The sequence below is a fragment of the Ornithodoros turicata genome, chromosome 9 (genome assembly GCF_037126465.1).
Source record: "Ornithodoros turicata isolate Travis chromosome 9, ASM3712646v1, whole genome shotgun sequence".
Taxonomy (NCBI): Eukaryota; Metazoa; Arthropoda; class Arachnida; order Ixodida; family Argasidae; genus Ornithodoros; species Ornithodoros turicata.
This window is the reverse complement of record NC_088209.1, coordinates 37923656-37947439: the sequence shown is the minus strand read 5'-3', so window position 1 is coordinate 37947439 and position 23784 is coordinate 37923656. Positions and strand designations below refer to the sequence as shown.

The window sequence follows — 23784 nt, the reverse complement described above, 5'->3', positions numbered from 1 at the left end:
TCTCGGATTTGGTCCACCAGCTATAGCTTTGCGTTTACGTATACGTTGTTTTATAACGTGATTTGTCTCTTTTCTTCTTCTTCTTTTTTGTCTCTGATATAGCTTCATAGGCAATTTCAGGCGCAGGCTATGACTATGAGTTACGGACTTTCCACAGCATGCGAAGGCTTGCGGAGTTGCATCACTTGATAGTTGAAAAAAAAAAAAAAATAACCGATACGCGCGAACAGATGTTTTCTACACGCGGGCACCGCTTTATTATTTTTGTCACGCCAAGGGTCTGGCGCAGATAAGTGAAATATGGTCGTTAGCATGACGCCTTTGAGGTGTTTTGAACCATGCTGTATGGACACGTTCCCGTGTACACGTTCTCTCGAAGGCCATGTCTCACAAAGGTATAGTGGGTTTCAAACCCGGCCGAGGACGGGACAACTTGGTGGAAAGGTACAAGTTGCTCGGAGGGTCGTTATATGTGCGTGTATCGTGTGCCGAGATTTCGACTCACGTGAAATGAATTAATTCACACACCCGACCACTGTGGCGTCGATAATGATCATAGTTGCCTCGCGATGTAACGCCCAGAACTATTATTTACAAATGTATAGTTAATAGTCTGAATCAAGGACAAAGTGTTACTAATATGGGATCGGAAGCCTTGACAACTCGTCGATGGCGGGTCAAATAATATTATGACGCGAGCGTTCTGGACATCTTCGAGTCACGCAACGACAGGATTACCACGAAGAAAAAACAGAGCGCGAATAGACGCAACGGAAGAAGAGAAGACGGGACAGGCGCTGACTCCAACTAGGATTACCACACACGGAAAATTCCGTGGCTATTTCGTGGTTTGCCTGGTCACTCACGTTCTTTTCATTGCTGGTGTATGCGTCCAGGCTGAAAACAGTCCTGCGATCGGATTGCCAACTGCAGGATGGGACAAGCGAAAGTTTGCCCACATCGCATTTCAAAAATAGTACTGCCCTCGCCCTGATAACGATCCTGATACTGTGTCGATTGTCATCAAGCAGGCGAAAGAAAAATGCCTCTCCCGGAAACGGTACCGCAAGAGATACTGCCCCGACGACCGTCTTATATTATATAGACCAGGCAAACTGAGAGAGTGTATTAGCATCAAACGGAAGGCCGGCCACAGGGGCTGGCTTCCTGTAGCATCTCAAAGAGACTCGAACAACATTCTGAATACCAACTCTCGTCCAGCGACTACGGCTGTTTAGGGATTGCTATACGTGTCAGTTTCGCCACACGACAGTTCATGACACTGAAAAGCCGCAAGTGGGAGAACAACACGAGGATGTAGACACCTCATAGGTTAACATGGAACTTGCCATTGTCCACCCGAAAGAGGATGTCAGAGGTCATCCAGCGGCGGTGAAGCTCAACTGCTTCAAGCACAGCTCGTTCCCTGCAAAGAACCCTGCGAATACCGGCGTTAACAAGCTGAATCACCTCCTGCACTCTGCGGCTCTGCTGCGCGTGCGCTCGTCGACAGCGTGAAGTCGACACTTGGTAATTTATTTCGACTACCAAGAACACAAAATGCCGCCTATCCCGCTGCGAGACAGGGAGGGGGTACAAACCACGAACTGTGCTCCACTCAACATCCGTCGGGGTATAGAGGCCTGCTACACGATGCCAGAGGGCACCCGGCAACAAACCTAAACTAAAAGCATGTTCTGATGACTCCCTATGCTCGCAGAAGGGACAGCCTGGTGACGTTATACCAAAACGGGAAAAACGCTCTCGCAGCGGCAAGACGTCATGCGCTATAAGCGCCACTGAAGACTGGCCCGGCGGGCGTCCAGCCAGCCAGCGGTGGTCTTACGCCACGCTATGTGGCGCTGAATACGCGTCGAGCTCGGGGGTGGCCGATCAAGCGCAAGAAGTGCCATGATGTTATTGGCATCAAATGGAAGGCCGGCCACAGGGGCCGGTCCACAGAGTGTTTGTTGTATTGTTGACTGATTAGATGAGTCACAAAATTAGTGAGCCCATCTTCCTTATCCTTATTGGCATCAAATGGAAGGCCGGCCACGGCGATTGATATATGGTAGTCGTCGAAAGACACTGGCAGCAGCGGGCGGCGTCTAACATATATCCAGACGCACACTTGTAGCGGTGTCTATTCAACTACACTAGCTCGTAGCACGTGATCAGCGCTTTTTGCGCACGGTTTATCTTTGTGCACCAAATTATTCAAACACAAACGAAAGCCGTAAGACGCGTGCTCCAAGCGCAATAATAGTAATAATGCACTGTTTCCAATCTTTCTGTTGTGCACAGAGTGTGTCACCTAGCTGATAACCAGAACTGCGACAGTAAAGTAGTGTAATATGCTGGCTTTGTGGGCAGCATGTGTGCTTGGTTGCGGGTCAGTCAAGGAAAATGGCGTCAACTGTAATGAAGTCAGCAATTCTGCTTGGTATTTTTATTGGGATATATGGAACTGGAACACGGGTTAAGGCGTCTCGCTCGATGGTGGTAGCCAAAGGTCGTGTTGAAGACCCCGGCTGTGCTGTTTGAGGTTTTCCCAGGGTTTCCCGAAGACTTTCTGGACGAATGTCGGCACAGTACTCCCTGAAGTCGGCCCAGGACGCATACTAACCCCCCTGCCCCCCCCCCCACTCCTTCCTGCTGTCCACATCGGTACGCCGCTCATAGCTCCAGTTGCTTCGCGGCGCTAACAAGGAGTAAAAAAAATTGGAACGCCATGAACTACGGCTGTTCATAAATAGCTGGTACAAAAACGGAGAGCGCCTATACATGGGCGTACCGACTAAGGGGGCCTGCCCTCCCTCCTCCTCTTGGAACTCCAAGGTCACTTGTGGAGATTTTGTGCTCTTAATAGGTGGTCATGATTATTCTCAGATGTCATAATATGAACCTCTGAACATCCGCGTACACCGCAGCGTCCGTCTCCAGGAAGGAAGGAATGAAGGAGGGAGTGGAGGGGGGGGACGCTTTGCCCCCTTGGAAAAATTCCTGGAAACGCCCATGGGCGCCTTTCTACTATATACACTGCAGGCTATTATTCCGACATTTACGAGTCTCGAAGACTATACCAGTGTACTGCAGGCGCCTTAGTCTCGCGTCTTGGTTTCTTTATTTCTTTAGTGTGTGCAATGATATCGCGTACAGGCGTGTAGTCCCGTAACAGCAGCGTAGCCAGAAAAAAAAGAAAAAAAAATGTTCGGGAGGTGTTGTAGGGGAACTTTGCAAGGAGGAGAGGGAGGGAACTTTTTAGAAAATCCACGTGACCAGTGTCGTAGCCAGAGGAAGGGCTTCTGAGGTTCAGCCCTCCCCATCTGACTACGACACTGGTCCCGTGGATTTTCTAAAAATTCCGGAGGCTTTCTTTGGCGCAAGGGACAGAACAGAGGCGTCGCGTGAAAGGCTCCTTGCTAGCCTTGAAATTCTCTACTTGTGTGGATCTGCCTTCGCAAGCCTTCTTGCCCCTGGCTTTGGTAGGTTGCCACCAATCCCACAGCAAGTGGATTCCTACAAGCAATCTGGAGGCAGTTACAGCGATATACTCTGTACAAACTCCCATTATCCACTGCCCGAGGGATTTGCGTATTATCGTCTCAGGGTGGGTGTTGGTGAATAGACCTCTACCCGAGAAACGTCATCATGACGTTGGTAGACAGACTGACACCGAAACAAATCGGAAGGGGAGGGCTGGGTTCCACGAATGGCCACTTGTTCGCTGCCTCCCGTTGAAAGAAAAGTAGTACCGAAGATCGCGTCCCTTTCAGAGACCATCGTAATCCCTCTCAAGACCGTGGCTTTCGGGCACGACCTCGTTCGCCCTTAGCTTCGAGCATAGTTCCAACTCTACCAAATTGGTGGCGCTGTCGAACACTATGACGTCATTTGCTCACCTCCTCTACAGCGTCATTTACTTATAAACGGAGCGGTCTATTCCGTAGGAGGGTGTGCGACAGCCGTGTCTGCTGGTTTTTCCAGCTTCTTTATCCTTTTTGCAATTATTTAGGTATTATTCGGAGGGGATCTATGAGGGCTCGAGGAGATGGGGGAGGATTTCGCACTCGTTTCCCTCTCCCAAATGCGTTACCAAAGGTACCAAATTTCGGAGGAGGGGGTTGAACCCTGGAAGCCTTCCCTCAGGCTATGCCACTGAACCAGGCTGATGTTGACTGTTTGAGCTGACAGCCAAGACAAATAATGCCTTCAGTTTACCTCCATGTACCTCCATTCAAAGTTCTTTTTATCTTTGTTGTCATCACTATACTTTGACATAAAGTCTCAGTATGTGTACAACAAAGCTGCTCTTTTGATAAGAAGGGCCTCAGTGAAAAGGGGAAACCTTTTTATTGAAAGTCAATGATACTTTAACAAAAAAGGAACAGAATAAAATTGTCTTTGGACATACTCTGAATCATGATCGAACTTTTACAGAAAGCTTATTAGCACACTTTTATGTATGCACAGAAAAATAATATCGAGTAAGTTGAAATGGCACGCTATTTCCATTCCTTTTACTGCAGCACATAACTGTGTGTTAAGCTTGCACAGAAAAATAATATCGAGTAAGTTGAAATGGCACGCTATTTCCATTCCTTTTACTGCAGCACATAACTGTGTGTTAAGCTTGCACAAGCATGCACCTAAAGAAATATTTGTGCTGTTTATATTCAAAAGAATACAAACTCAACATGTTGCTCACAAAAAGTTATCTATATGTCGAAGGAAGTCTTGTAGGTGACGGCAGTGTCAACGGTGTGAACGCTGGTAGAAAAGCTCTTCAAGCGCACGGTCTCGCTGTCTTCAATCATGAGCGGAGATGATTCAGCCCACTGTTTAGGAACTCCGGAATTCTTACTGGTGTATATGAGCAGATCAAAGGCACCTGTAAAAGTAAATGAATGCGTAACCTACAACACAAAATAATAATAATAAAACTGATGCAAGTGTAGAGACAAGCAGGCAATATCTGTTGCGATTTGTAGTGGTTGTCTGTGTGTTCTTCTGTCTCAGGCTTACTTTTTGTCATGTTCCACCAGTTAGCATGGACTTTGATTTTTATACACGTAATATTTGTCAAACTGAACAAAGACCAGCTCTGCTCTGTGAGCAAACAAAGGTTCATGAACAAGATATTCCAAACATTACGTACGTAAAAGAAAGCAAAGCTGAAAGCTCTATGTTCTATTGGCTGCATGACAAGCATTCTGGGATGTGTGGTTATGGCACATGACGAGATAGTTTCTTAATGTTTGTACTCACAAGCAGTTTCCAGTATGGGAAGATAGGTGACACTTGCTACAATCTGTCGGATGATGTCCCGTATTCCACTTTGGATCTCCTTCAGGTCCTTGTGCTTTGGCTTGCTGAGGGTGAAAGTTTTATATGAACGTGACGCTTTTCTGCTGGCATTTCGCTTACCTCTCGTGTGTCATTTTTTCATCGGTCTGTACGTTAAATTCCCATCTTTCCAATGTTTCCTTTGTGTCAACACTTGAAATTACGAGTACGACTTGGTGGACTTCCTTGGCTTCAATCCATGCTATGAGTAAAATGTGTTGTTATTAGCTCACTTACTGTTTGAATGCAACGAGCCGTACCTTTCAACTGAGACAATACCAGATCGAGATAATCCTGCAGCTGTCGTTCAGTTGTCATCAAGACGCCCAAACCGTACTTCTCAACTCTTGTGAACATGTCAGGAGGGTAAACGCCCCGTTGGTACAATATGCTGTTGATGCCATAGTCTAAAATTTAAATAAAGATTTGGAAGCGATGGAAGATGAAACATGCAATTGTTCGCACATTGAAACAGCAATCCTTTTCTTCTTCATGTACTACCATATAAAACGGAGCAAATAAGCTGCTACTTACTGAAGAACTCGGCAACTATTTCTGCAGAGCCTTTTAATGTGATCGCGTTTTGCGTAGCGGTTGCAGTGCCAGACATATCGAAAACTTTGCCAATCTTTTCAAAGTTCTGAAAAAATCGGCGCCACACCGCAGCTAGCAGCAATGGCCGCAAGCCGCCTCACTACCGTAGCAACGATCTGCACCAAGTTCGCACGTAAACATATTCCGCATTTGGCAGTAGATTATGTTTAATAAGACATATATTTTTTACTTCATTTCCTACGATGATAAAATATTTTGAAACCCGATATCGAGGGTTTTGTTCGTAACTACCGGCACTGGCCGACTCTGCAGCAGTTCGTTGGCTTGCAGATGCCGCTCTTGTTATGCGATACGTAGAGCTCTGGCAATACGCAGCATTATATGTTTTTGACGCACCATCGCTCACAAACTAGTGCAAGTGACATCCGCGTGTGACAAAGAAGAACAAGTAATCCTACTGACACAGAGAAGTCTCAGCCGCGCAAGCATGCCGATTTCTGACGAAGCTATGCCAGTTATTTCCTACCGTCAGAAATACAGAAATCTGAAGCGTAAGCTTAAGTTCCTGCTTTACGAAAACGAGTGCTTTCAAGAAGAACTACGCAAAGCGCAGAGGAAGCTGTTGAAGGTTACGCGAGACAAGAGCTTTCTTTTAGATCAGATTTTGCAGTACGAGTCGATAGATTCGTCATCCAGCGATTCCGATGCGACCGTGTCTAGCGACAGCGAGCCCGAACATCGTGTGGAAGCTCCTCCTGTTATAAAAAAGAAGAAACCTAACGCACCCAGCGACACTGTAGCTCTCCATCACACCTCAGTTGCCGCCGTGTCCACTACACCAACGGGGAGCGCGGTGTCTTGTCCCGTACCCATCAAAACTGAATTGCCAGCTGTCGTTGCAACAACCAGCTCCGTTAATATCATTCCATCGGGCCCAATTAACACGAAACCAGTCGCCGCAATGCCCGTTCCGACAGCATCCGTACCAGTAACGGCTTGTGCAGACAAGAAGAAAAAGCCCATACGAAGCATGAAACCAGCTACTATTCAACCGCAGCCGTCGCCGAAGCCTGTTCTCTCTGCTGGCAGCATACAGAAAAGAATGGTGGAAGTGTCGGAAGCATTATCCGTCGGTCGTTTAGACGGCCACATGACATCCGAAGAAGTCGAGAGGCACCTGGAAGCACGCCAGGCACTTCGAGACCTCTTACCCGAAAAGGCGCCGCTTACTGTGCCCGCGGAACTGTTCAGCAATGAACCACCCGGGGAACTGTTAGATGGGCACCACCTCTTAAATATAGCCACTGCAAGGGTAATTGTGTCTGGCAGGCACGACGGCACAGCCGTAGTAGACGATGAAGGACTTGTTATTGACCTACCCGAATGATCGCCATGCCGTGACACTTTATACATTCGTCGTGTCAAGGAATCCATCTAGTACAATCGTGTTCACGTATTCAGTGATTGCTACATCTAAAAATACGCACACAGAGGCTGTGACGTAATTCTCGAACAGAAATTTCTCAAATTTTGAAGCATACTGGACAAAGGGAGGTGATACTTTCGACACACCGACCAGCGATTTTCTAAGGATTTTTATCTCGAAGAGGGGATCCTATGGGGGGATGGCGAGAGAAATTATGGGCCCCGGGGATGATTCCGAATGGGTCCTGCCATGGTGCCCCTCCTCACGTCTCCTGCGGTGCTAGCAGCCATCGGGCCTTGGGTCGGGCAGGCCCCTGAAGGGGCCGGGGCTCCATCCCAGGGCCCCCCCTTCTTGCCGCTCTGGGGGGGGCACCAAATCGGTTTGCTCTTTGGCCTTTCTGGCAGGTATTTTGGGGGTTGCGGTGAGTGCTAGGAAAATCGCTGATCACCAGTAGTCACCTCCAGGTTGAACTTCGTGCCAAACAATGCGGATTAATGTGTAATTAAGGCATCTTATCTTCCACAGAGCGCATGCATGGAGGCATGGGCGTTTCAATAAGCCTGGTGAGCAGGAGCTGAAAAAAAAAAATGTGGACCACACATGTCCAGTATTGTTCACATAGTTTTTGTGCATGTTCTTTTTCATGAATTGCGTGTAACTATCGTGTAAAATACACCAATTTTCGTGCCATTAATTTGGCAGCCAACTTATGAATTCAAAATACACAGTTGTAATCTGTGCAAGTTCCGGTCTTAAATCATGGTGCAGATCGATAAGGATTTGGATAACCCAACATGCTACGTGCAGTAACTTTGCAGTGCTCACACATGTTCTCTTGCACATAAAAAAAAAATCCCGCTAATTTCTATAATTATGTCAGATTTCAAAGCAAGTGCAAGCTTGAGGGGGAGGGTTCTTGGTGCAGTATTTCTGCACCTGCCAAACACACAGTCTGTGTTGTGCATGCAAGATTGAACAGTGCTTCTTTGGTGGTCTTTTCATGCATACTGTCCACTGCTTTTAGATATGCTATGATTTTAGGAGCCATTGAGCTTTCTCTGTATAACAATGCATTTGCACGCTGTACAGTTACAACATACGGTGTATCAGTTGATTTGGTGTGTACCTGGGTGCAACATCCAGAAGAAGTTACAGAACGGTTTAAGTGTTGAAGCTATCCAAAGATATCGGTTACTGCTATGTAACGTACAATGTGTGCTTCCTGTGTACCCTTTACCTGTGTAAGACCATCGTGGTGACGACAACTAAAGGAGGTGCCGTGAAGCTGGCACCTCCTGTTAATAAAAGAATCCTCAGCAGACACTTTAAGAGATCTCAAAGTGGGCTTTCATCATTGTCACGTTGCATTTTTTGAAGTGAGGAAGCAAGACATTTACAGTTTCAGGTTAGAGAGTATTGCATCTCTTTCATAGCAGTAACTTTTAGACTAGTATTACTACTTAGCTGAAACCTGGTGTACAAATTCAATGCTTGAAAGGAAAAGTTATGTTTATTGCTGTAAAAGCATTTACAATAAATGAGATTCGCAATAGCAGTTGAATGCGGGTAAAACAAAAAACATGGCACAATGTTTGACAACTTATTGCAAAACTCTCTGAGCATTTGTTCCCGCTTGTATAACTCTAGTGGATGGGTCATTGCGATTATTGCGCGTATACTTTTTGCTAGTGCTGCTTATCTTATCAGCTGGATTTGCGTGAAAAAAACAACAACAACAACACAGAAATGACTACTTCACTGACACGTTTTAACCTTGTTTTACACATTTAGCCTCATGCTTATCTTCACACGTGGCAATTGCTTTCAACTTTATCCGTGTCCTTGCTTTGCTAATAAGTCGTCACTTATTTATGGCGTTTCATACACAGCTGGGGTTCCCCCACTGAAAACATTTATCCAAAAATGACGTTTTCCCCCGAGACAAGACGTAGATCCCCAAAAATATCATCTTCAAAAGCATGGTCTAGCAGCTTCTTCACATGGCTTGGCGAATTATTGGTTTCAGTTCAAAAGGTGAAACTGCTAACAAGGTATGCATGAACAGGTTACTTTGATTTTAGAGATGATCCACTGCTACCACTCTACAAAATACGACATATATATACTACCATTTATAACAGTAAAAGGAACCTCAAAAGAACAGGTTTGTGACCAGATTATACAATAGTATACATGTAAACACTCACATAACATAAAAAAAAAAAAGACTTCTAGGCAATGGCAACAGTAACAATGCATATGTGCTATCATTTGTGTTCAAGAACAGCAAAGATGTATTGAGCGTGAGTCTTCTCCCAGTTTGGGACAATTTATAAAGCATTTCTGCTGACAGTGCATCAGCAGCTTTCGCAAAATAATTGTGAATTCAGCCATTGCAATAGTAGCGCAATATTTCACAAAGGAACAGGTACAAATATGAGTGATAAAAAGCTATTAGAGCTGCCTTGCGCTTTGGTATTAAAGGTCAAACCACATATGATAGCAAAACAGTGGTAAATACATAATGCTTCTAAAAAAAAGGAAAGTGTAAGATGCGTGAAAAAAAAAAACATGTTCTTAGGTATGACCGGGTGGACAATTTGTCACATACACTTGGTGTGGTCCATTCTAGGCTAACGAGACCGCACATATTAAGTGTAAATGTGACTAGACTGTTTGCATGTACAATATAAAAATAGGAAATCCTATCTAAAAAAACGTCGGAGGAAAAGCTCCACTTTCGGCGGTCGCAAAAGATAGCAACGGACGTGGTGTCCTGTCAACCCTGTGCCAGGAGTACAGCTGCCTGGAACTCGTTGGCATGACCGCCTTTTTCGTTGTCCCCTGCCCGGGTTGCCGGCGCTTTTATCAGTCGTTGATACGAAGGCCACATGGCCTCAAGAATTCTTGGCCTGCCTCGTGGAACCATTTGTTTGAGACTGCAAGAGATCAGCGTGTGACATTAATCTCCATCTTTAACACCCACTGTTTGTTTTTTTTAAAGTACGGTGCAAATATTCAGATTTTAAAAATACGCATGCAAAAAATTGTATACTACTCAATCCTGATTTCAAACGGAAGCTTTTTGTTTCTTCCAAACCAAGTGCACCGTAAAGTAAGGCATTCAAGCCACGGACTTTAGTAGGGATGGGTCAACCAAATCCACGAATCCCTTGCAGGGATTTGGGAGACCGAATCCGAGTGCCCAAAACGGCGAACCGGATCTTTCGAATCCACCATCCGCATTTTTTTTTTCTTTTTAAAATTGTTGCTTCAGGAGTCTGCCAAAAGCCTGTTTGACCGGTGGGCATTTTCTTGTTCGTTTATTTGCGTTGCTCTGGACTGAAAGATTTCAGGGAAGAACTCTTACATTACAAGTTTAAAAGTAATGCGGTTTAGCTTCTGATTATTTCATAGTTTTCTGGAAAGAATTCAGACTCGAGAGCTTATGTATTTCCGGTACTCGATGAACAACGTGTTAAATAAATTACATTTATGAAGTATATTGTACGTTTTCTCCTGAAAGTGAAATATTATTTATTTTTCGTTAAACAAAGATATCAAATTGTGCTTCAAAACGCTTTTCAGTAGAAGTGTTTTCTTCTTTTTTTCCCTGGCTTTTCAAACTCCCTTTTTAAAAAAGGATTCGAAAGATCCGAGATTCGTAAGATCCGTGGATTCGCAGAACCTTCCTCGGATTCGAACTCAAGATTCCGAAAATTCTGGATTCGTCCCATCTCTAGACCTTAGCACATAGATTTTTCAAAGTTTAGTGGCCGTGAAAAATGTGTGTAGCACCCGATTCAACAGAAGCCTACATTAGGTACAGTACTAGAGGATATTTAGAGCCTGAAGTTTTAGGGTTTTACCCGATTCTTCCCCGAATTGAAGGTTGCCCCTTTAGGGTGAAACCCGATTTTTACCAGGCAAATTGCCCTTACTGGGATGTCTGTAAGAATGCACCAACTAACTTGTTTGGCAGAAAAATGCAGTTACATCACCATTTGTACCAAACCGCTACAGTTAGTTTGAATAACTGAGCCCGATTTCTCCCCAATTTTAGCATAATGGAAGTTTTTTTTTCACCCGAATTCGCACGAATTTAGTGCGCATGTTTATTTACCAGATTTTTACCCCCCGAATTTAGAAAAAAAATATTTCCCGAAAACTTCAGGCTCTAAGGATATTCCATCAAACCTTTATTTCTGCCTCTGTAGCAGGATCTCGTACACGAAGCTTGTCAAAAATTGACCTTACCCCATTTAGAGCCGGCGAGGACAGGGCAGGCAGCATGCCGTGTCAGCACGTCCCCGTCACCGCTCCGATGCAGGTTGTGCCAGAACGCCGCAGCTCCCTTTGATACAAGTATGCAAAGAGATTACGGAATTCGATATACATTTGTTCAAACCTGACGTGCACTACCTTTTCTGGCCACAGCGCAATCCTCAGCTGTGGGAAGACCGTGGCGCCACCAGCCCAGACGTCGCTCATCTAAGCAAACGGACAGTAAAATTCAGCGGTGTATATTCACAGTACGTACATGCATCATGAACTTGAATATGCACAGAGGTCAGCTATTGTTGGTATGTACCAGTAAGTTAATTATTACAAACAATGTATTAAGCCACGTTGATATACACGTATTTGGAACATTTGGAAATCACAGTAAGGTTGAGTATAGCCATTCCAGCAAGCAAGCTTTCAGTTTTTCTTTTTTTGCTGCAAGATGGGTTTTGTGTGAAAGAAGCAGTTAAGGTGGCAGCAACACAGAGTGAGGAGGACGCCACAAGCAAGCCTTTTCGGGTTTTTCAATATACTATATATCTGAACAAGGGCTCAAAAATTGCGGTAGCTTACGTAGTTAAGCCATGTTGCAACTCTGTTCCCATTTGACAAATGGTGAAAGGCATTTTTCTTCCCTTTCTTAAAACGAGAAAAGAGAAACAAGTAGAGCAAATGCGAAATCTTCTTTATGAGGCATATCAAGTGAGGGAATGTCAGGAGATTACTGGACTGCTTGTAATATAACCCTAAAATTCAGGAATCGGGCAACGTAATAATGCTGACATTTAGATGGTATTCCTCTTTAGATAACTTCATTGCTTTATCCTATATTAGTTAACTAGTATAAAGTTAATTATTGCAAGTTCGCTAAACTATTGGCAGAGAGTTACGATAAATATATTTTTAAATATTTCCCAGCTTTAGGAATTGCCTCCCAAGATTTAATGAAATACGCAAACTTCACAACATTTCTTAAAGGTACTCTTGTTCATGAAAAAAAGAAAGAAACAGAAAGAGCAGGGCGGTGAATGCAAATAGAAAGCTAAATGAAATTGTTGTATAATTTACCATTACAGGAATGAGGAGCTAAAAGTACTTAATAGTTTATGGTTGTGGTAGCTAAATTTATTGAGAACGCAATTAATTGTGCTACTTTAGTTCATTGCTGCCCTGGCCTCATATTCGACATGCATGTTAACAGCAGGATAAACAGAGATAGAGAGAGGAAAAAGAGCAAGAAGAATGTACAAGCTATGCCTTTTGTATTCTGTTCGGGTTCAGCAGCGTTGTTGCCTCTCAAACGGCAAGCACAATGTTGTGATGTTTTTCTCACTCTATTGTGAGATACCAGAGCGACCAGATGATGTAAATAAGATCACAACTAATATTTTGTGCAGTACTACATTGCAACATAGAGGTTTTTTTTGTTAAAAGTAAACCATTTCTGTTCAGAACTTCCCTATTTTGCAAAAATTTTACCTTTTTCTAAAAATTGCTACAATGAAGAAGCCATTAAATTTTAGGCAGTTCACTAGAATAGATTTCATGAATGCCTCAAATCGACTGAAGAATACAGGGCAGCTCATTTGTAGATGTGATGAGAAAGGTAAAGATACTATCTAGAATGTGTATGAGAGCACAGTTTCTTGCTCTGGTGAACAAAAATTGTAACGACAAATGACAGGAAAAAAGAAGGAAGAGTTGGAAGGAAGGAGTGCACTGCCCGTACGATCAATATTTATATTTGTGTTTTAACTTCGACATTACGGATCACTGTAAGCAAGAAGCCATATTTCCCCCCTTTTTAATACTGTCCGAAACATGGCAGGCCCTGCTTGGAAGATGTTTTTTTTTTCTTCTTCTAAAGTTTATGTAAGAAACACCTCACAACTTTCTCAGGTGTTGCATAAATTGTATTTGATTACGTAACAACTGGTGACGGACAGTCGGGCTACGGACCCCTCAGTACCAACACCGGAGATACAGAATGTCAACATAGGGATGTGCAACCAACAGCTCGTGAGTCATGATCGAAACTGAGGAACGAATGTTGGGAGGTACCATGTGCTATTCAATACTGTCACACACTGATTGTTTATATGCAGCATCACGTTACCAGAATATGTAGAGACCAAATAGCTGCTGACAAACGCACTACTAGTATTGGGAAGTGGAGAAAGGAATATTCAACATTGACTTTTCACAACACAGCAGAATACTGTCACATGCCCCTTTCTGTCATGGCAACATCTCAGTGTGTCTCCTTGCATCACTTCAGCCTTACAGATTGTGCATAACCGGGCACTGTGTTTTAGGGCAAAACACGTTTTTACCCCAATTTGTATCGTAGTCACTTAAGGTAAAATGCAAAAAAAAATTTATAAAAACACAGAAAATGAACTTCATAAAATGCACATTCAGCCACTACTAGGGGAGACTATGTTCTGCATCTCAGGTTCATGTAAAACGCGATAAGCACTCCTTTTTTTTTTTTGCCACCCGATAGTGCCCAAATTTTAACCCGTTTTACGGCCCATGATATAACACCAGATTTTTTAACCCCGATTTTCAAAAGACATGAAACCCAAAAAAACCCGAAACCCGAAAACCACTATGCTTCTAGCTCAATTTCAAAATAGAGAGATATACTGCGTACGTAATTGAGCCACGTCGCGATTCTGTTTCCTGTGCCGAGGCTCCTGAAGGCATTTGTCTCCTCTCTCTGGAAAAAGTAAAGCAGTAAGAAATTGTATCGAATGCAAGAAAAATGTCCCGGGGACTCTGGAACACACCCTGGCAAAGTCAAAGTGTGGCTCGTAGTGACCACCAATGCCATAGTTGACCACCTGCAGCTCTTCAGCTGTTGTGGCTGTCAGTCCAGTGACATCTTCCACCCTTCGGGTTATCCGTGCTACAACTTCATGTTCACTGTTCTTGAGCCACGCACTGAAGCCAAAAATGAGTACGAATTACGATAAAACTGATCCGGCTGGGCACATAGCCGTTGCTTTCATTTGTTATACATAGACGCTCTTACCTTTTGCTAATTCTGTAATTAGCTACTTCCAGTTCACCAGACTTGTAGTTCTGTACCGTAGCTCTCCTTAACTGAAATTGACGCGTACATGAGCAGCGGTACATTCTTCTTCTGCAATACGTTTTGCTGAAGACGAAGGACACTGTGGATGGCCCATGATATTGCACCACTCGGCTTGTTGTAACCAGTAACTACAATAGCAGACTTATTTTTCGGACTCGTTCGATACTTGTCAGACCTTTCAGACTGCCGTATTATTTGTAGGGTGCTGACAGGTCAGAAGAAGAAGAAGAAGAAGCGAAGAAGAGGTTAGTTAGGCAAGGGCCGAGAATAAAACGAAGGTCCTTGTGTTGGCATATTACATTGGCGCAGTCGAGTTCCCGAGTTCTAGCTAACCTCTTCTTCACTTCCTCTTCTTCCGACCCGTCGGCACCCTACAAATAATACGGCAGTCTGAAAAGTCTGACAAGTATCGAACGAGTCCGAAAAATCAGTCTGCTATTGTGGTTACTGGGTACAACAAGCTGAGTGATGCAACATCATGGGTCATCTTCAGTGTCTTTTGCGTCGGAAGAAGAAGAAGCGAAGAAGAGGTAAGTTAGAACACGGGAACTCAACTGCGCCAATGTAATATGCCAACACAAGGACCTTTGTTTTATTTTCGGCCCTTGCCACGAGTTCTAACTAAACTGTTCTTCGCTTCTTCTTCTTCTTCTGACCTGTCGGCACCCTACATTGTTCACTTTTTTCCAGTCACCACCATGTGCAGGAACTCAGTTGGCTGCTGTACTTGTGAGTGTATGGTTAGGACTAACTTAACAAAACGCAGCAAAACCCATGATACTACTTCTGCTGATCTGCATATTTCTTTTCCACATGCCATTCAGAAAAGCAACGAGCCTTATATTACAGCAGAGACAACAATACAATATCAGCAACATGGTACAAGTTATTACTGCATCCCTTAAGCGTGCTTTTACAATAACAAAAATAAGTATTCTTACCCTGGGCTGGGCTAAATTCTTGACAACTTCCATCTCGCTGTCGGAAAGTACGTCGTGGTAGACGACAATGCGAGGCTTAGGAAACATGACCTCCTCTTTTACGGGTTGCAAGAGCAGGTATGGGTTGCCATTTGTCACATATTGGCATGTCATCTGCCAATCTTTGTACAAGTGCTGCAAAAGGGTGCAATGCCACATAAGCGCAGCAAAAATATTTCATAACAATCACACTGCAATAACTTCAAGAATAACACTACAAGAGTTCATGCAGTTCACGGCAGCTTTGCAGGGAACATTGTTTTCAGATATGGACGGAACAAGGCAGGGGCAGAGATGCTGTGATGGCGTGGGTAATGTTTAAACCCTAACTGCTCACTAGAGGGGGTTTTGGGCAATTAGCTGTAACTAGTGCTGGAATTAGCAAAATCTTCTGTGGTTTCTTTCGCAAGTTTATGCTTTATTGCCACGCATATCTTGATTTTCATCTGGCAACCCTGGTCTGCAATGTAGTGCCTCCAAAAATTAAGACGAAGGATGCTAAACATACTGGGAACTGTTCACCACGGCACAGCCTTTCGTAGATTCCTCGTTCAGAATCATCGAGGACGCCATGGCGGCTTCTTGCCGACATGCTGTGATCCACCGGAACATCACCGTCATCACCACGTTTATGAGTTTCTTCTTTTGCAAGAATGTCTTCATAGTACTTTATATTCCCTCGACCACGGGGATGGTCAGGTGCTGAAATAAACATGCTTCATTAAATTCAAACTATAAATTAAATATGGCAAAACAAAAAGTATATCCCTGTAAAAAAAACTGAAAGAAAAAAAGAAACTATTTTTGGAGCCAAAGAAAAAACAAAAAGCCCTGGGAAAAGAACAAAGACCCTGGATGCAGGGCAGATCCAGAACCTCGGTTTGGGAGAGGGGGGTTCTCTGTCGGAGCACTTAGTGGGGGAGGGGAGAGGGAAATCCAATGTACAGTCAAACTCCTTTATAACGAACACCTTTTTAACAAAAATACCACTACAGCAAATTTTTTTGCGGTCCCGCTGGAGCCCTATAGGTCCAATAATGGACATCCTTTTTAACGAAAATACCTTTACTGCAAATTTGTTTCGCTGTCCCCTGAGTTTCGTTGTAAAGGAGTTTGACTGTATAAACTGATGTTTTTTTTTGGGGGCGATCCAGGGACTTTCTGCTAGGCATCGTACTGATATTCCTATTTGATATAAGGTCACAACTTCACAGAACGTGAAGGAGACAGTGATCTCCTTGTTATTGAACAAAAAGCACAAACCAGTACATGATCAATACCCCCCTTTCTGGAGACTCGGAAAGATTATCTTTGGCAGGAGTTATGTATGTGCATATGTGGCATCTTAGGCTCGTTATTTTTACTCACCGGCAGCCAGCAGGTCGAGCGTCAGCTTCAATGCATGCCTGGTGTTGCCTTGCTGCGAAGAAAATGAGACAAAACCCAGTTGCTTGCATTCCTGACTGTCCACAAAACACTTCTTAATATGTTAGGCCTAGTGTAATGCACATGAATGCAGGGCGTCATCAGGGTCCACGACAACAATCGGAGCCATTATTCTTTCACTGGCCCCTGTGTTTTCAGGTTTTTAAAATTTTTCTTTAAATTGGGCAAAAAATCGGGGTTACATTTTAGGAGCTGTAGAACGGAGCAAAATTGGGCGATATCGGTGTGAACAGCTTATTTTTTGTGCGGAAAAGATAATGGAAAAAGGCGCTCCTCGCATTTTAGATAAGTGCGAGGTGCTGACCAGCTGTGCTGAATACATATGGTGCTGAGCATTGTCCAGTGCCTGGATTGATGGCTGAATGTATTTTGGCAAGTTCGTGTTTGATCTCTCTCCCTCTCTCTCTTTTTTTTTTGTAATACCCAAACTTATGATGGTGCCTGGGCTGGTTTAGATACACTTGCGATTGAGACACGTTACAAAACGTGAAATACGTACCTGGTAAGTCGAAAAGGCTAAGTATTCGAGGACCTCAGCTTTATCTACCGTTTTATTTACTTCCTCTTCCACCCTTTCTAGAGCCTCTTGCATCCACAGCACTGTGTGATAGTGGTCCTCATTGTTGTACGACTGCCGCCCCAATTCAAAGCAGTCCCCGGCTGGAAAAGATTAATACAGTGTATAACTAACGCAACTGCTAGTTCTAATCATTTACTGGGATACCCTGAGCATGTTCTTCGACCTCTCTGGCTGCGCAACACAAAACACAATAATAGAATACTGTCACAGGGTTGCTTGTCAGTCGCAGAAGAATTTTAATACACTTTTCAGGTAGTGACAAGAAAAACCATATTGTCTAGGAAAGTACATCACCTGTACAACAGCCCCTCAAGCACAGCATTGCAGAAGTTTGCAGAAAGAGACACTCATTATTAGTAGGGCCTGACTTTTTAGGGTTAAACCCGTATCCGCCCAATATTTACCCCCCGAACGAAATCTGTAAAATTCGGGTTTAACCCGAATCTACCCAAAAACATCCGGGTCGTGTGGCACACTCGTAAGCGTGCATTAAAATAAAGTTTGATAACATTGCTAAACATTAGTTCCATGTTAAGACAAATTTTTATTAAACAAAAAAAAAATCACCCGAATACACCTGAATTCCTGACGACAGAATATGCCGTAGCGGCATTTAACCCGAATACACCCGAATTTTCGAACGAAAAATATCGCCCGATATTTACCCCCCGAATTTGGCCAAAAATAAAACCCGAAAAAGTCAGGCCCTAATTATTAGCAAGTGTCACTGTCCCATATGACGTACCACTTTGTGAGAGCTGTGCATAGGATATAGTGTTCCACGGAAGGACTAAAACTTTAGTTGGAGTGTTACTGGAGTCAGTGCTTGTCAACCCTTATTTGCCCCTTGCAGACAAACACACTTTGGAGAAAAACTGTAACGCACCTGTCAATTCCGGTGACGGTTTTGCACCCCGAATGTGGCCCTTAGCAAGACTGGCAGTATCGAGCCTGTACGTATCCTGCAAACGCAGTAGAGCCACTGCGGCTCCTGTCAAGTCTTCTTCGTCGGGGAATCGTAGATCTGTGGTTTGTGTTATGTTTTCAACCAGTTCTACAGAGAATGGGATAAAATAGCATTCGTGTGTAGAGCAGCAGAACCTGTACAAGGCATACGCAGCAAATTTGTAAGTATACTGTACTGACGTTAGTCCTGTCTTTACAAAAACAGCTTGTGTGGCTTTTGCCTTCTCCGATAAGGAATACGGCATGTAATGAGCGATAAATATAATGATACGCAATAACTGTCTTTTCTCTTTCTTGTGTACTCTTGACCACCTACTCAACAGTAAAGCTTTTAGCTAAAATCAGCCTCGCTTTTGCACAAACCCAACATGGGCAGTATAAGTACAATAAACCTCTGTTAGAGTCCTTAAACTAAACATATTAAATGCAATATATGAAGTCCTTTTCATGAAGGCAAAGCAATAAGGCCATATTGTCCATCATATTGCTTTGACTCGCACTGTGGGTGTAGAAAAATGTAATTTGTTGGTCTCTTGAGATGAAACTGCATAGAAAATGGATTGTCACCATTACGGGGCCCTATCTATGAACAACAACTTTATTTTATGTTGATGATTGGGAACTATCTATGAGAAATGTCTGGCTTATGTGCATGGCCTTGAGCTGGCTCAACACAGATTTGCACATTAAACCAGCTTCTTTACAACACATCTCCAATCGTTACAAACCATGCAAAGTAACTGCCTGTGCCGACTCAATGCATCTTAAGGTTTCCTTCTACCGACACGTGATAAAATGTTACTTCCCGGTTGTGTGACAAGGAATACGTTGCGTAAAATAAGTGAGATTTATTTATTATTCTGCTCCGTGTCTAGTTCTTACCTTTTCCTTGGGCACTCGACATGAGCTTTGAGGCTGCCTTCCAGTCGGCTGTAAGCTTTTTGACGAGCAAGAACGCATTCACTGGATTTGACATGAAATCATCTGCGTCGTTTGCAGCGGTGTGGAACTTCTTGAATTCCTCCCTAAACCTTAAATTCGAGGTAAATATGATACATCAGCTATGATCACACACACTATTCAACATTTGAAATACTCTTTATATGACTTTGCATTATTCTTTAGTAGACATAGCCTCGCTTACGCAGATTAGTGTTATAATAATGAATATTATTATAATATGAATAATGAAGACGAAAATTTTAATTCCCCACAGTGGGATGGGTGACATTTGTCTCAGATTCTGTTGGGCACAGGTTGGCGCATCACACTCTGACCCATTGAACAATGTGTTCTACAGTTCTACAGACCTACACAAGTTGAACCAAATAACTAACGCAACCTTCTGCGATATGTATTGCACTATCTGCCTAAAATGGCTATACAATAGTTAATGAAAGGATCTTACCTCCTAATTTGTTCTAGCCTGCTCTCCTCATCAGCTAAATATTTCTGTAATGTGTTCAATATTGCCCCTTCGGTGAGGAGCAAGTTTTCAAGTTCCACCAGCGCCGTGAAAACTTCGCCCACTGCTCCAAGAATACCGACGCTGGAACAGACTAACAGTAGAGCGACGAGCTTGCGGTCGAACGAAGCCATTTTCATCGTTCCCTGCAAAGCACAGGATCATATAACTTGACGTTTGACACGGCAATGCAGGAGAAGACACATGGTTTCACTCACGACCAGTGAGCTCGGCTTTATCAGTATCTATAATGTCGCGATGTTACTAAAGATAACGCTTTGAACGCGCGATCGACAAGCATCTTCTCCACAGCAAGCTACACTGGGGATAACCGCACTTCCCTACCGGTTAAAGCATCTTCGAAGTTGAAAAATTAACAACGATTTACCGCTGCCGAAATTGACACGCCATCACGAACACTCTGTCCGTCACGAACACACGGTTCGGTTTTAACTACGCACGGAGCAAAGCGCTGTCGTGCTTGGGTACCGATCGCTGGCTTACCTCGTACTGACACAAAAGCGTTCTCCTTCCGAAATGTAGAATACTTTATTGCAGTTCAACCCTAACAGTAAACGGACGGTGAGGCCGAAGACTGGCCCATTCGATTCCACTTTTTCAAGGGCTCTAAACCGTTCGTTCGGTCGCCCACCTCTTTCGCTCTCCCTCTCTGTCTATCTCTCCCCGCAGCCGGCCGCGCCTTCGCCTTCGGACGCCCTGGCAGGACTTTGATAGCGCGGTTGCAGTGACTTGGCAGCCTTCCGGTTTTTGTTGGCCGTCAGATGTTCCCAGACACACATTTCGATCTATGAATGATAGTGGACGCGTTCGATATGCAACAACAAAAACTTTATTAAGAAATTATGAATGGGGCGTTTCATCGCCAGGGGCGATATTCTACTCCATGGCTATGAATTGTTTTCGATATGAACTCAAAGCTGAAAACAACTTTTCCGCTTTCTGTAATTTTGTTTTGCATTAATCTTTTGACATTTGCGTGCGAGCCATTCTGTGGTCCACTCAATCTAGAAAACTGTCATTTTCCGTCTATGTCTGTATATTTTATTTATATATTTATTTATTTATTCATTCGTACTTAGGGGCAAACTTTGGCCCACTCAGGAGATGCAATGGAAGTAATACAAGTAATACGTGCATGTACAGAGATGCAAGAAAACGGCAAATAAGTGAATAAATAGAAAAAAGAAAGAAAAAAAAACAAGGAGAAAAGGGAAAGTCCGGAAATCCCAATGAAAACTGTTCCAACTCTTTCCAAAAATTGTCAAAATCATATGCACTATTAGGCATGAGGTTCCAACCTGCTATTCGAAAGGGGGAAAAAAAGAAAAAGAAACTGTACTTGAATCAATTGGTTCTCGTAAAACGTTGGTTCCAGTAAGTGTTCACGATGATTGTGTTGTGCCTTTCTTGTTGTGAGAGGTTTCATACAATCTATGATGTCAAAATTAACTGTCCCAGAAGTAACAGCCTATGTAGTCTTCTCCGTGCCTCCAATGGGGAAATATGGCTTGTCTGAAAATACAGAAACACGACTATTCATACACCCCAAGGTGAAATGGGTTTGGGAGTGGGGTGGGAATATGTTTATTGAAAAAATGAAGAAAGAGGTGGGGGTGGAACACTATGGAACTATGAACTATCTAGCAAAATTTTAGTGGTTGTAACATGCTCATAAAAAGGAGTAAAATCATTGCGTGGGTATGAACTTGCCGCCGTGCGCTTGCGACGTGCACTCTTAAATATGATGATGACGATGGTGGTGGTGGTGATGAAATGGCTCGCTGTTTTTGGCCTCACAGAGGTGAGCAACGTCACGACTGACGCCCTGGGCGAATGTGCGTCCTGGGCCAACTTCTAAGGGGAACTGTGCCGACATATGTCTCTTAACAGTGAACTTCACCGCATGGCACGCTCCTAGCCGACCATCATCCTGGGTGACGTCGTTTTTTCCCCTGATTTGCTGAAAACGATGGCGTACGCCATTTTTATGTCATTATGCAGTTTATTATTGCCATAAAAGGGCGTACGCCTCCCGTTTTCATCAAATCTAGGGAAAGAACGTTGCCATTTGGGATGCCTAGGACACCTTTTAGAGAAAAATCTGCCACTGAAGCTGGTCATTTGTTTCAGTAATTAATTGGTTTCGGTTTACATGATTTTGTCGCGGCTTGTCGCGGTGAAGCGCAAAAGGACGCTCTTTCACTCCCTTATCTACCAATGAATTACGTCCTTCTGCGCTTCGCCACGACCACACAAAAAAAACGTAAACCGAAACCAATTAATTACTGCAACAAATGACCCGCTTCGATGACAGATTTTTCTCTAAAAGGTGTCCACTGAGGGTCCCCAAAGGGGTAGGATCCATTTTAATGTCGACGGCGCCATGCTTTAGAAGTTCTGTTTTTTTTTTGTTTGTTTTTCACGAAACTCATTTGAATTTGTATTTGAATAATGTGCGCCTCCTACTCATTTACACGGTGCGCAGCTTGTAGGTGGTATCAGACAGATACTAAAGTTCTTTGATTGGTGCACCCGTTCGCGGATTATTTAGCCCGGGGATTTAACTGATTAACACCCCTGTATATATATATATAATATATTCTCTCTCTCTCTCGAGGGTTTACATGTGGGCTTGGTTGTCTCCCGGCCCTTCTTTGGAACAGGCATCGCTCTAGCGTGCTTCCAGTCGGATGGTATGCATACAGATTTTTTTAATGATTTTTTTTATTCAGTGTTACCGCCGCGAAGCAACTGTGGCTATGAACGTAGTACAGACGTGGACAGATGGAGAGAGGACAGCAGGAAGGAGTGGGGGAGAGGGGGGTTAGTCTGCGTCCTGGGACGACTTCAGAGGGAACTGTGCCGATATTCGTCTGGAAAGTCTTCGGAAAACCCAGGGAAAACCTCAGACAGCACAGTCGGTGACAGGATTCGAACCCGTGTCACCGCCCAGTCTCGGCGTGGAAAGCGGCCCTAACCACACTCTTAAAAATGAACTTCACCGCATAGCACGCTCCTAGCCAAACATAATCTCGAATGATATCGTTATCTGCCCTGATTTGTTGAAAACGGGAGGCGCACGCCTTTTCTGTGACAATTATGAACAGCATAAGTGTCACAGAAAAGGCGTACGCCTCCCGTTTTCAACAAATCAGGGCAGATAACGATATCATTTGAGATGATGGTTGGCTAGGGACGTGCTATGCGGTGAAGTTCATTTTTAAGAGTGTAGGTCCAGACTTCGTTAAATAATCGTCGGAGAGTGTCATGCTGGTCATTACCGAAGCTCTTGAGGGCCTGATTGGAGATTCCGTCCGGGCCATTCCGCGCTGCGCCATTCTCTATAGGTAACGCAGTTAGTGAAGAATGAACCGTTGTCACTTCGGGAAGTGTAGAAAGGAGAAGTGGTATAGCTTCTTAGGAAAGGGAGACCTCGAAGAGGGGGGAACACGGAACCGATTAGCGGTGGAAGATGAGGGTGGTGGTGGTCGTGGTAATCGTTTTGACGATTAATACTGCGCATGCGTAGAGGCGTGTTCACGGTGTACACCGACGAGGCCCATCCGGAAACGTGTTATTGTCATCTGTGACGAACCATCTCCTCCTCGCGGAAGA

The 23784-nt window shown here is 43.9% G+C and overlaps 3 protein-coding genes across 4 annotated transcripts; 1 reads left to right on the top strand and 2 right to left on the bottom strand.

Moving 5' to 3' along the window:
- Positions 1 to 4334: 4334 nt before the first annotated feature.
- LOC135368840 (mitotic spindle assembly checkpoint protein MAD2A-like) lies at positions 4335 to 6056 on the bottom strand. The gene is made up of 5 exons (XM_064602376.1): positions 5881 to 6056; positions 5607 to 5753; positions 5428 to 5548; positions 5269 to 5372; positions 4335 to 4891 (listed from the first exon to the last, which is right to left on the bottom strand). The coding sequence occupies exons 1-5, from the start codon at positions 5954 to 5956 to the stop codon at positions 4719 to 4721; spliced, it is 621 nt and encodes a 206-aa protein (XP_064458446.1). The 5' UTR covers positions 5957 to 6056; the 3' UTR covers positions 4335 to 4718.
- Positions 6057 to 6208: 152 nt separating this feature from the next.
- On the top strand, positions 6209 to 8882 carry LOC135368839 (INO80 complex subunit E-like). The gene has a single exon (XM_064602375.1). It carries the CDS (start codon positions 6389 to 6391, stop codon positions 7286 to 7288), a length of 900 nt encoding a protein of 299 aa, XP_064458445.1. The 5' UTR covers positions 6209 to 6388; the 3' UTR covers positions 7289 to 8882.
- LOC135368838 (prolyl 4-hydroxylase subunit alpha-1-like) lies at positions 8819 to 20821 on the bottom strand. 2 transcript variants are annotated; one of them, XM_064602373.1, is made up of 15 exons: positions 20653 to 20821; positions 20092 to 20294; positions 19566 to 19714; positions 18604 to 18771; positions 17637 to 17797; positions 17060 to 17111; positions 16200 to 16393; positions 15653 to 15826; positions 14649 to 14719; positions 14404 to 14557; positions 14268 to 14333; positions 12185 to 12250; positions 11750 to 11818; positions 11585 to 11681; positions 8819 to 10266 (listed from the first exon to the last, which is right to left on the bottom strand). In XM_064602373.1, exons 2-15 carry the CDS (start codon positions 20286 to 20288, stop codon positions 10196 to 10198), a joined length of 1689 nt encoding a protein of 562 aa, XP_064458443.1. In that variant the 5' UTR covers positions 20289 to 20294; positions 20653 to 20821; the 3' UTR covers positions 8819 to 10195. The 2 variants fall into 2 exon arrangements, with proteins under 2 accessions (XP_064458443.1, XP_064458444.1); XM_064602374.1 differs by lacking the exon at positions 12185 to 12250 and having other exon boundaries at positions 20653 to 20820.
- Positions 20822 to 23784: the final 2963 nt, after the last annotated feature.